This window comes from Balearica regulorum, chromosome 4, assembly GCF_011004875.1.
Source record: "Balearica regulorum gibbericeps isolate bBalReg1 chromosome 4, bBalReg1.pri, whole genome shotgun sequence".
NCBI classification, from domain to species: Eukaryota; Metazoa; Chordata; class Aves; order Gruiformes; family Gruidae; genus Balearica; species Balearica regulorum.
This window is the reverse complement of record NC_046187.1, coordinates 33,063,268-33,075,537: the sequence shown is the minus strand read 5'-3', so window position 1 is coordinate 33,075,537 and position 12,270 is coordinate 33,063,268. Positions and strand designations below refer to the sequence as shown.

General features: G+C 43.8%; 1 protein-coding gene across 2 annotated transcripts in view; it reads left to right on the top strand.

The window, feature by feature from the left end:
• The first annotated feature begins 1,105 nt into the window (after positions 1–1,105).
• Positions 1,106–12,270, top strand: part of TNKS (tankyrase) — a 142,905-nt gene continuing 131,740 nt past the window's right edge. The window contains exon 1 of one of the 2 annotated variants that reach the window (XM_075751681.1): positions 1,106–1,645. In XM_075751681.1, the coding sequence (XP_075607796.1) occupies positions 1,153–1,645 (493 nt within the window). In that variant the 5' untranslated portion in view covers positions 1,106–1,152. The remainder of the gene's footprint in view (positions 1,646–12,270) is intronic. The other variant, XM_075751680.1, reaches the window with a different exon arrangement.

Sequence of the window (12,270 nt, the reverse complement as noted above, 5' to 3'; positions counted from 1 at the left end):
CAGAGTAGAGGGGCAGGATCACCTCCCTCGACCTGCTGGTCACACTGCTTTTGATGCAGCCCAGAAAGCCAACCGTGTCCTGGGCTGCAAGCGCACACTGCTGGGTTATATCCAATGTTCCACCTGCCAGTACCCCAAGTCCTTCTCTGCAGGACTTTCAGGAGAGGCTGACCAAGAGCGTAGCATTTCTTACTCAATCATACAGCCAACAATGAATTTTTAAGGCCACCATGAATCCCAAATCTTAAAAAATATTACTTAGATATTTTAGAATCTTTCAGGAAGTAGAACAATCAGTTGTGTACCAATACATTTCATAAAAGTGATGCCATCTGTTACCTCAGTTTATAGGAAATACAGAGAGGGGAAAAGGAATGTAATTTGTTTCCTCTTGATGCCACAAAAGCAACCAGCTGGTGAAACACAGACTACAGGAAGCCAGCAGTGCGCTGAACAAGCACATACCAGTGCTCTGGCCTCTTCAATGACTTGCAAAGCTCAGGCCTGACAAAGAGGATGTTGTAAGGAGCTTGCAAAGTCCTTTTGGGAGCCTTGAATTGAAAGAAGGCTGCAAAGCGGATCCAGGTGCCAGGGAGGCGTTACCGAGCTCTCACAGCAGCCCGTGGCTTCAAAGTTGTGGCACGAACAAGAACTGAAGCCAGTACATTTAAGTGGATCTTCGCTCCCCGCTCCACCAGCCTGGGGAATTGATTTCACCCTTCCTCCTCCGCACTGCCCCGAAGAGCCTGCTTCCCTCTGAGCCCCCGGGCCCCGCCCCGGGCCCCGCCCCGGGCCCCGCCCCGGGCCCCGCCCCGGGCCCCGCCCCGGGCCCCGCCCCGGGCCCCGCCCCGGGCCCCGCCCCGGGCCCCGCCCCGGGCCCCGCCCCGGGCCCCGCCCCGGGCCCCGCCCCGGGCCCCGCCCCGGGCCGCACAAGGCGGCCCCCAGGGGGCAGGCGCGAGCCGCTGCCCCCCCCGTGAGGCGGATCCCGGTAAGGCCGCGCCCCCGCCCGCCCCGCCCCGCCGCCACTACGTAAGCGTCACGTCCGGGCGCCGCGCATTGCGATTGGCAGGTTTCGGGCGGAAGTGTGGGTGGGGGCTGCTGCCGTTGCCGCAGTGACGGTGGGCCGGGGGGGGGGGGCGGAGGAGGGCGAAGATGGCGGCGCCGCTGCGTCGCTCCCAGCACCACCACCACCATCACCCGCCGCCCGGGCCGGCCTCGCCGCCGGCCGCCGCCTCGCCGCCGCGCAGCCCCAGCCTGGCACCGGCCGATCTCGCCCCCGCCGCGCAGCGCCACAGCCTGGCCGGTCCCGAGGGCGAGGCTCCCCCCGACGCGGAGCGGCCTCCGGCCCCGGAGTGCTCGGAGGGTGCGGGCGCCACCGCCCCGGGCCCGCCGCCGGGCTCGGGCAGCAGCTCCAGCAGTTCCTCCTCGTCTTCCTCCTCTTCTGCATCGTCGTCGGTCGCATCGAGCCCGGCGGCGGAGAGTCCCGAGGCGGCGGGCCCGGGCGCGGCGAGCGGGGCCTTCCGCGAGCTGCTGGAGGCCTGCCGCAATGGGGACGTGACGCGCGTGAAGCGCCTGGTGGACACGGGCAACGTGAACGCCAAGGACATGGCGGGCCGCAAGTCCACGCCGCTCCACTTCGCCGCCGGTGGGTACCGGGAACGGGAGGGGGCCGGGGCCGGTCGGGCCGCCCGTTCCCAGCGAGGGCAGTGACGGGGAGTGCGTCGGGACAGGGAGGGTGCGAGCTGCCGACCCGGCTCCCCAGGAGAAGTTTCCCTGGCTTCGGTGGGTCGGGAGAACTCAAGCGTAGGCTGAGAGGAGGAGCGTGAGCACGCTTCCCCCGCAGCGGTTTGCTGCAGGTGGTGGGGAGACAACTGTTAAACTTCCTTCCCCCCCCCATGAAATGATCCTTTCGTTGAGTGAAACGAGTGGGAGAAGAGATCCTGGAGGTGTAAGGCAGACTCTGTGATCTAAAAGTGCAGATATTTTTCTCTGTATTTGACACATAAGCTACGAACTTGTGCACATGTGCTTAGGAAGTGAGAAACTGGAATTCAGGACAGAGTTGGCTTGAAGTAAGGGTTTCATCTGTGTTGTAGTAGCTCTTGAAAGTCAGGGACCCCTGTGATGCTTTGTAGACCTGACAGGAATCAAAGTCGATGCTGTGTAGTTTGTAACTTTTTTTTCTTTTACTTGGGCATGGGCACTGATTGATCCCTGCATCTCCTGTGGTCTGAGTGGCCTGGGGAAAGGGGTGAAGTGGAATGACTGAACTTCATAGAAGTTACAGATGTGTTCAGGAGAGAATATGCCTCTTAGTGCCGAGATGTCAGTGTGATCAGGAATAATGTCATAAAAGCAGTTAACAGTGACGTCCAACAGTTTACATTAACTGGAAGTAAATGTTATCGTCTAGCAAGTAAAGCCATTGCTGATTAGTAAAGTCCATGAAGAGAATATTTTGTACAGGGAGTGGTCGTCACCAGAGGCACAGCATATGTGAAGTTCACGATAAAAGTAAAACAAGGAAGATGTTTTAAATCATCACCCCTAATTCAGGATTTGCACAACTGCTAGGTCTGTGGTCAGGCAGAGGGCTTCCTGACATGTGCCAGTGTTACTGGGCTGCACCTTATTAGTAAGGAGCATAGTTCTTGCTTGAGCTTTAAGTGGTGTGGTAATACACATAAGATAACTAATGAGACTGTATTAAGTGGTCGATATTTAAATGTTGGCATATGACTTTAAAGCACTGTGAAATCGATAATAAAATGAACATTTTATGGCACCGTGTTGCCTGCAACTCTCAATACTGGTGTTCAATTTATCAGTCAGATAATACTCTCTGAGATTGTCTGGGTTTATTTTCATTTTCAGAATACAAGTGGCATTTCACAGTGCCCCTAAGGGAACTTTTGGTCCTGAGACTTTTCCTTTACATTCTTCTCTGATCCCTGAGCTCTACCAGTAAAACATGACCTTACGCAAGTGAACTTCTTGGGTATGGACTTAATTTTAGTGAACCCTGGAATGTAATGCTGGTACAACTGCATGTGTGTGCATGAAGTTCTTAATGTTTTGGAAAGCTGATCTTGAGTCTGCTCTGGTTGTTTTGGATTCAGACTTAAAATTAGACCTTACTGCTTCCCCTTCAATAAATTCTGAGATCTCAAGTTGTAACTTCAGTGCTAGTACAAACTGTGGTGCTGAAGCTGCAGTGGTAACTTCTACTTTGATTAGAGAAGAACTGGACAAAACTTACTTAAGGGGATAACGCTCTGCAAGTTGATAGTGTCAATAAGATTTTACTGTAATAGCAATGGAAGGTACTTCCTTGTAGCATGAGGAAAACAGCAGATGAAGTTCTCGTACTTAACAAATTCCTCTATCTATTTGCCTAGATTTAAAGACTTTCCTTAGCTACCATACATATTTTATCTCAGATCACTGCAGTATGTCTTGTCCAAATAGATTTGACATGGAATAGTATTAGGCAGATTTCTTATTACTGAGATCTTGGGGCCTTGCATTTTGGAAGGGCCTATAAGCACATTGTTTAAATGCAGTATATATTTGCCAGGGATGCAGTGTGTTAATTTGATCTCCTTCTCCTTTGTGGGCAAAAGGAGAAATAAAACTTGTTTTCTTATGAGCATAATAGTCTGCTGTGTATAGGAAGCTGTATTATGGATAATAGTTGATGTTTTATGAGCCACATCTAAGTGTGAATTGTATGGCCTTCACGAGAGGAAAGGGAGTTGGAGAGTGCAATATGCAATGTTTTAAAATGCTTCTTTCAAGTCTCTTGAAGCTAAACTCTGAAATGACAAGAGAGAGATCACTTCTGATAGAGGAATTCTTCTAATTTCTTCATTTCCTAATTTTGGGGGTAGCTGGATTTTTTTTTTTTAATTTCTCTCTCCCTGAGTACTTCTCCCTAGCTCAGTCTGGTTTTCTTAGATGTCCTTTTTGGCAGCAAAGCCAGGCAGTTAAGTTACTTTTACTGTAACAGGGGAGGACAACTTCCCTAATTCTAGTTTCTGGTAAAAAGCGTTAAGTTCAGGTTTCCTTCAGCTTTGGGAGGTTTCTGGTTTCAAAATCACCTTTATGTTGTTCTCATGGCAGAAGGAAAATAAAAGGGGTGACTTTTGAGAGCGTTCAGAATCCTTAGCACACATGTAATCTGGGTATAAGGTGAGAAATGAATTCTCTGTAATCAATTATTTAAAAAGCTAAGGATAAATCTAAACCTGTTTCTAGAAGTTGGAGTCATCTGGCCATTATCCACTTCCAGATAAAATACGTATAGCCACATCAGGTTGTAGCATAGTGTTATCTGATTTTGTTTGTCTGAATTGTCAGATGAATTTGTTTATCTGAATTGATCTGAATGAAGGGGAATCTGTTCTTCAAGTCTGTGTTGAAATGTCAGCCAGTGTGTTGAATAAATCTGACCTACTTTGGTTAGCTATTAATAAGGCAGAAATTAATATTGAGGCCATATCAGGGTGATAGAGACTTCTCTTGTCAAGCAGAAAGAGTTTGAACAAAGGATAATTTTCCTTTCATCCTCTAACTGGACTGTTATTCTAGCAGAGCCTCTCCTGAAATTCTGAATGTCTTTCAGGATGTGTGGTGTTCAACTTTTCCTTGGCAAGTGATTTCAGGGGTTCTTCTATAGGGGTACACATGCTTGGAAAGAGGAAAACTCAATAGTGTCTCAGCTGCTGTGTGGATTGCAGGATATTTGGATCTCTGGTACCACTACAGGCTTTAGATATTGTTCAGCAGCATGCAAGAATCAAAGAAAGAAACAGATTCTAAAGACTTGGAAGTGATTGAGTGACTTTAAAATACAAAAAAGAAATTAAGTGGAGGTATTAATATATTCATAGCTTTTGCATTCAGTTTTTTCCATGAAAACAAGCTTGCTTACAACTAAAAAAAAAAAAAAAAAAAAAAAAAGAAAAGCAACTGTGCTAGGCACAGATAAAGGTATGTTTGGCTCAAGGTTTTATCCATGCTGGTGGCCAAAAGCAACTGTCTAGGGAACAGTTATATACTTGCTTTCCTTGTATATGATACCTCTCTGAGTATTCTTCCTGCAGTTTGTAGCTCAGCAACTATTTGAGCAAAACCCGGGTTCTACATGTTAGTAGAAGCTCATCCTGTGGTAAGGAGTTCCACTGAATAATTGGAGTGCTAACTGATATTAAAAGTAACTTCCTCTTGTTTTTTCCACCCCCTTCACTGGAATATACTGTGTTCTGCTAATGGTTCTCTTTGTTTCCTTGAGAAATATCTTAACTGTTGTCATTGATTTCACCAGATTATGAACATCTTAACTGTGTTATATGTCCCTCACTAGTTGAAAAAATTTGTTATGCCTGTGCTGTCTGTTCTTGTAAACTGGCTTGATAATCTTGCTTTTGGTGCTGCTGCTATTGTCACATAGGTGACAAAATACCTTTTTAACCAGTATAACCAAATGAGTTGGTTGTTCACACTTCTCTGTGTGTGAGGGGTAGATTTTTTTTTCCCTTCCCATGTAGATGATTAAGGTCCTTTCCAACCCAGCCCATTCTACGAATGCTACTGACTTTTTTTTGTTGGATTTCAGTCTTTGTGATAATGTGTTGCATTTTAGGTATACTTTGCGTGGGGTAGAGTGGGACTTTACTCTCAGCCTATGTATTTTCTGTGAATCATTGTGGTTTGCAGTGGGGAGGTGCCTGTGTTGGTCCATTGTGTTTGAAGCAAGTTGACAGTGATGTTTTCACGGCTCCTTTTTTTGTGTGTCATCCTCCATTTATAGCATTCGCATACAAAGGCTGGCTTTCCAAGACTTTTCTATCTTTAATATGCCTAGATGGGGAAGACCTGTGACGTTTTGTCTGAAATCCCAGCTTTTTCCCAGAGCCAGCAAGAATTTGTAGGAGCCAATTTGGTAACAAACTTGTTTCTAGCCTTCTGAAATAAGGTTTAGCCTTACAAAAGGATATATATGTATTTGCTGCTGATGCCTTGATTCATCTGTTTAGGCCTAGTCCTTGCTGGTAAATCATTAGTAATAGCACCTCTTTTAGAAATGACTAGCTGGATGGACCTGATAGAAATAAGCTGAGTCCTAGCTAACTTCTTCAAATAGCCACTTCAAATAAGCTTGTCCAGTTCCACACCCATTTAATGAGAAGTTTAACTTTTTTTATCATGAAGTTAGCCCCTCAAGTTCTTAGGCAACACTTTCTTTTAGCTTTACAATTATTCTCTTTCTAGTGTTTAGCCCAAGGATTTAGAGAGTACTAATAATGGTTGCTGAACCGTGGCTTAAAACCCACTTCGGTACTGAGGAGGAGGTTTCTAGAGTGGCTTTTGGAAGGTATAGAATTGGGATCACAAGGTGAAGTGTTCTTGGTGGTATCAGCCCAAACTCAGGCTTGGAGAAACTCGATTTAAGGTGACTTGTTAGAGCATCAGTGATACTCCTTTTTTTTTCTGCTGAAGTCTATAGTAATGGCAAAAAGCTGTTTGGGGAGAGTAGTTTTCTTTAAGCATGCTTTTGATATCACTAGTAATAACTGTGGAAGTAAAATCTTTTTATGAAGGCTAACATATATAACTATTCTTTGGAAAATGTATGAAGTACACAACTTTAATCTTGATGGCAAAGGCATTTCATTTGGGTTGGAAAATAGTCATCAGAGTTTAAGAAGAGAGCTGATCAAGTTGATTTGTCAGCTAGCTGTTAGTCATAAAAATGCAAGCTGCTTCAACACGTGTAGGTCAGATAAGCAAATGAGACAGCAGAAGTATTACAACTAGCTACTGAGTGTTTGTTGAGGGAGAGCCAGGAAATGGCAAGGAGTAACTGGCGACTTATTACACACTTCCACTCTGTGCAGAGATAGCTGAATTTACCACTCTGGCTATGGTACAATGTACAATAGGTTAGCTTAAATTGTCCTGGAAAGCCTTGCTTGAGATACCATCCTTAAACTGTTCTGACTCATTTTGCTGTCTGATATTTCCTTGCCATAGAAGAGATGTCTGACCTTACTCAAACAGTTGTTTGTAAAGCTAAGTCACAGATTATTTCTGCCTTGTGCAACTTAAAGCAGTGGTAATAACAATTTTCAGCTGGATTCATATGGATAGAATGAAGAGTGCAGATTGTATAGTCAATTAGGAAACATCTTGGCAGCCTTACAGGCTCAGAGCCTGCAAAATGCAGGCTTTTTTGTGTAAAAAGATGAGTTGGTAAATTACTGACTTTGACTTTGGAATTCTTTCTTTTATGTTTTTGTAGTCCATGAACTCAGTGTCATAACTGTATTACTTCCTAGGAAGTTTCAGCTTGCTTCCTTTGGGCATGGTAACTTGTTCTCTTGAATGCTCTTGCAATACTTTGTGCAATGTATTGTATCTCCTTCCTATTTAAAATCTTTTGAAGGAATTTACAAGAGGGTGTAAACACAAAATCTCAGACCTTCAGTAATACTGAACCAGGTGCCCTTTTTCCCAGCTTGAAGGCTCTTCAGTTTACTTAGTTAAATCAGTTTGTGTTCTGCCTAGTGAAGTGGGAGAAGTGCTGGTGGCTTTTGGAAGACCTGTCTTGGGGAGGAAAATCTCGTCCCAGAATGTGCAATACTAAAGCAAAGAGAGAGACGTACAATGACTTAGCTTGAACTTCTTCCACCCTTTGCTTACAGTTTAAAACGATTCTCACAAGGTCATGGTCTCTAAGATGTGTGCTTCTCTGCTTCAAGGGCTTGTATTGTTGTATGAGCTGTGTTTAGTGCTCTAACAAGTGGGATTACATTTAATAAGGGCACGTTTCCTGCTTTGCCTAAGATTGCGTAATACCTGCAGGTATACTTAACCTGTGATTATGCACTTCTGTAAAATTTAACTCCTTTTGAAGTCAAGTGTGTTCTTAAGAGCAAACAGGTGAAAGGAGGAGGAAAAATGCCTCGTGAGAGTTAGAAGTCTTCCATGTGATAAGTTAAACTCAGCACATAACAGCAGCTTTGCAGAGGTTGGAATTGGCATTTGGAGGAGTTCGTGCTATGTTGTGGTCAAGTGATGTTAATTGGGCAGTGGGTGAAGCAGTACAGCTGTACTTGACCTGATCAAACTGGCTGCTTGATGTATTGTACTCACTGGAGAAAGCATTCTTCCAATTCTAGTGAGAAATCCATATATTTATTTGGGGTTTTTTTACTAAACTTTCTGAAAATGAGTCTTGAAATTGGGCAATGAATTATGTGGCTTCTGGGAGTATTAGTAATTAAATGTCTGTAAACTGTTACCACATGAAAGCTTGTGACTAACTGAACACAGGTTTAACATGGAAGCCCTAACCTGAGCATGTAACAGAGGGTTTCAGCTGACGCTCCTATTGCTTTCATTGCATCGCTTCCCTCATCAGTTATTCAACCTGCTCACCCTGTTGCCTCTTGTTACTTAGGCAAGGACAGAACAAGCTTGTGAACTGGGAGCAGGATGTGAAAGGGGAACAGGACAGGTCTTCCTGGGAGTAGTAGTAAGCATTTGGTGGTGTCTCTGTGTGTCTTCTTGTCTGATGGCATTTAAAAGTTTTATTTAGCTTAATTTTCAAGCTGCCAGTTTACTACCTAAAGCCTTTTTTTCCTCACTTTCAGCCTAAAGTGAACTAGTTAAGTGGCATTTTCTCTGAATTGTCTGTCTGTCTCTTGATTTATGTAAAGCTGTCATAGTTCATCTCCTGGCTTTTGCCAAGCCTTAGTCTTCAATTGTTTCCGTGAGGTGACTGGAGAAATGAAGAGCCTGTCAGTCACTCTGAATTTTTGCCTCCTCTTTTGTTTGACTGATGAGCGTTTCACCCTTAAATTTCAGATGTTCTCTTGCTACTGCCTTTTTATAAAGGGATTACTGCTTCCTTTCTCTCCTGGACAATGTGTTTTCTGAGGTACTGCAACTTGCCTGCAACTTCTAAATTGTGTAAAGAAGCTGAAATGAGGGGGTAAAGCTCGTGCATTTTATCTGTGTGAAATAGCCTAAGCTAATAAGGGACCCTGCCTATGAGCATGCTTTGGAAGCTGACGGGTGAATCTCATCTAAACAAGCTTTTAAATGTAACACTCCTCCATAGTTAACCTGGTTTTGGATGTTTTCTGTGGGAACCTTGTATTTGATTGTCTTTTGGGATCTTTGATTACAGGTTCTTTCTTGGGAACTCTTCCTGAGACTTTATAATTTAAAGTTGTGCTGGAAATATACAAGAGTAGAATTTATAAAGTCATCTTAAATGACATCACATCAGTTTCTTCAGTTTAAACCAAATTATCTGTCACAAATGGCTTGGCAGGTGTCTTTTTTACAAAAGGTGACCATGATCCTGCAGGAGTTCCAGTAATTACAACTGCTTTGTCAGATTGGGTCGTGAGATCATTTAAAAGTCTGTCTGGCACTTCATCAGTTCAAGTTTTTACAGGTTTACCTGCGGTGGAGGGGGAAGCTATTCCCATAATTGTTTACTTTTTCTCTGAAAGATGGATGGCCTGGTGGGATGAAATCACAGTAGCCTTTACTGTGCTATTTGAGGACTGAACAGAAGAGCTAATTCACCAAAAGCTGTTAAGTGTTTATTGCTGGCATTTCCAAAGATACCTTTATCAATGACCCCATGTCCAGCAATACCCTGAAGTATGTGTGTAGTCCTGAAAATCACAACACTGAAAAAATTGAAAAGGACTTGGTTTTCAGGCACTGTCAGGCTGTTTTTCCTCAAGAGACAAGTAGTACATTTCAAGCAAATGCTCATGCAGCTTCAGCACTGTTTGCGGTAGTTCAGTCTATAAAAACTAAAGGTTAATAAAATCTGTTGCTTTACTGTTTAGTTGAAAGCATCCTTTTCTAATTCTTGTCTTGCTCAATTTTCCTTTGCCAGTCAAATGAACAATATAACTGTAGGAACCTTGAGGGCTTGCTTCTTAGTATTCATGCCCCAGGCCTGTTAGCTTTGCTGAGGGACCAGATACCCTTTGTTTGCTGTTGTACCCATTTAAGCTGTCATTTTCTGTTTGAAGACTTACAGGTGATGTTTCTTGACTGTTTTATAATAGAAACAAACAAAGAAAAAAAATCAGTTTTCATGCTAGAAGCTGCAGTGATTTACAGTAGCAGTGGCCTTGCTGACAGTTCAGGAAAAACGTGTCTTCTGGTAGCAGTTTTGTCATGATAGATAAGTATCACTTTTAATAATACCAGTTTTGATTTGCATGCTTCCATTTCTGTAGTGTAATTTCTAACATGAAGTGATCAGTATATAATGTACCAGAAAGCTTTGACTCATTTGCAGTGATGGACTAAAATTGGAGTGCTGAGTGGGGTGCCAGTCTGGTTGTGAGCCCCTCCCTGCAGCTGGTATGGCTCAGCAGCTTGTGGAGCAGCTGCTGAACTGCTGTTTAGCCCCATGTATTAAAGAAAACCCACTTTGGTATCAGCTCAGTGTGCTAACTTGTAATTTGTAGTGATCCAGTATCTGTGCTGCAAGCAGCTGAGGGCTCCGTACAGTGGGGATGGGAGAATCCTTACAGCTATCCGAAAGTAACCAGGCTGTACTTGTTAACTGGAGCCCTTGAGATACGTTATGGTACAGGATTACCCGGGGTGTGAACTGCTACAGTCTCTGCTAGATGTGAGCATCTGTGTGCATATCTGTGATGTCTTCCTCAGGCCATTCTTCTACCTGCTTGCTTGTATCTTGTAGAAGAATGCTTCTTTTGGCAGAAATAAAGGTATTGTTAAACTCTCATCAAAACTCTCAAACTACAATAAGCCTCGGTAAAGGGGCTTTTTGTTTTGGCTCTGTCTGCCTTAACCGTAGCATTAGTCAGCTTCTACAAAACTTGTCCTTCAAGAAAGGGTGTTGAAGGACTCTGTGCTTCACTGAGGAGACGGTGTATATTCCTACAGAATGGCTAGCCTGCAGCTTGACTGAGAGCTGGATGTTGAGTTAGAACGTTAGCATTAACTGGATAAGCTAGTGTGGATGCAAAGCCGCTGGAGTGGGCATAGAGATCTCACTGTATGGACTGTCAGGGGAAAAGCATGTTAATTCTGCACCATAAGCCTGCATAGCTGTAACCAGTGCACTACTCTGGCAAAAAGGAGACTTGATTCATTGAAATGGAGGTCCTGTCCAGGGACCACAACTCTGGGATAAAATGTTCTATTTTGAGAAGTCTTCATGCATGAGTTGTTGCTTGCCACAGAGGGTGCTGACTTTTGAGAACCATATCTGTCGCTGTTTCAGCAGCGTGTTGCTGTGACTGTTACATGGCCGCCTGCAGGAGAACTGACAGCTTCTTTGTTGCTTCCCTTGAGCTTTGTATTTGCCTTCTAGAAGGGAAATAATGTCTTTAGTTATGTTTTCGATCTGTGGAGTTTATACAATCTATAAGCTGCCAGTAAACACCATTGTGATGGAATTTCACTTGCTGCAGCATTTAAGTCAGCTATTTCACAAACACAGTTCAGATAAGTGGGATTCTTCATACTTAAGCTGGTTGGTATCCATGATTACCAGAAGACACAATAACTCTTCAAGTGAGTCTTTTAAAATCTCCAATCATACTGTTTTTAGCCCTGAGATTTGTAAGAAATGTGATCCAACCTTTGAGATGCAACCTAGTACAAAAATGAACACTTGTGTTTTAGTTCAAACTGTCCCTCTTGAGCCTGATTTTTCTTCCTGTCCTCTAAGGCAGTTGTCTCCAAAGTGGAGTGTGCAAAATATTTCATTGGGATGCAGCAAGAAAATATATTTGTATCATTAACAAATGATACAGTGTTTATTTCGTCTTTATCTCAGCCTTTTAAAATTTCTATCTTTGTGTATGTTTCTAAGCTACATAATAGTGCAGTAATGCATGTATATGACTTATAAATATACATATATTGGGGGTGCATGCTCAAAACATTTTTTACTGATAGGAGTGCACAATCAAAAAGAGTTTGGAGCCTGCTGCTCTGAGGCATTTGAGGCAATAGGAAGCATATTTGAGCACTAGAACCTTTCCAGGTTCATTGTGGACAACAAGCTAAAGGTGTCAGGGCCTGGCGTGCTGATGCAGGATTTTGAAGTGTCTACTGATGCTGGCTTTGTGGTGATTTTTTTCCCTGGCTATAACAGAGGCTGCGTTCCTAGGCTGAGACCTTCCTGAGGCATTACTTCCCAGCTGAGGTCTCAGTTCTAGTTATCTGTAATGTCTTAGTCTGTCAGTTGTAGGT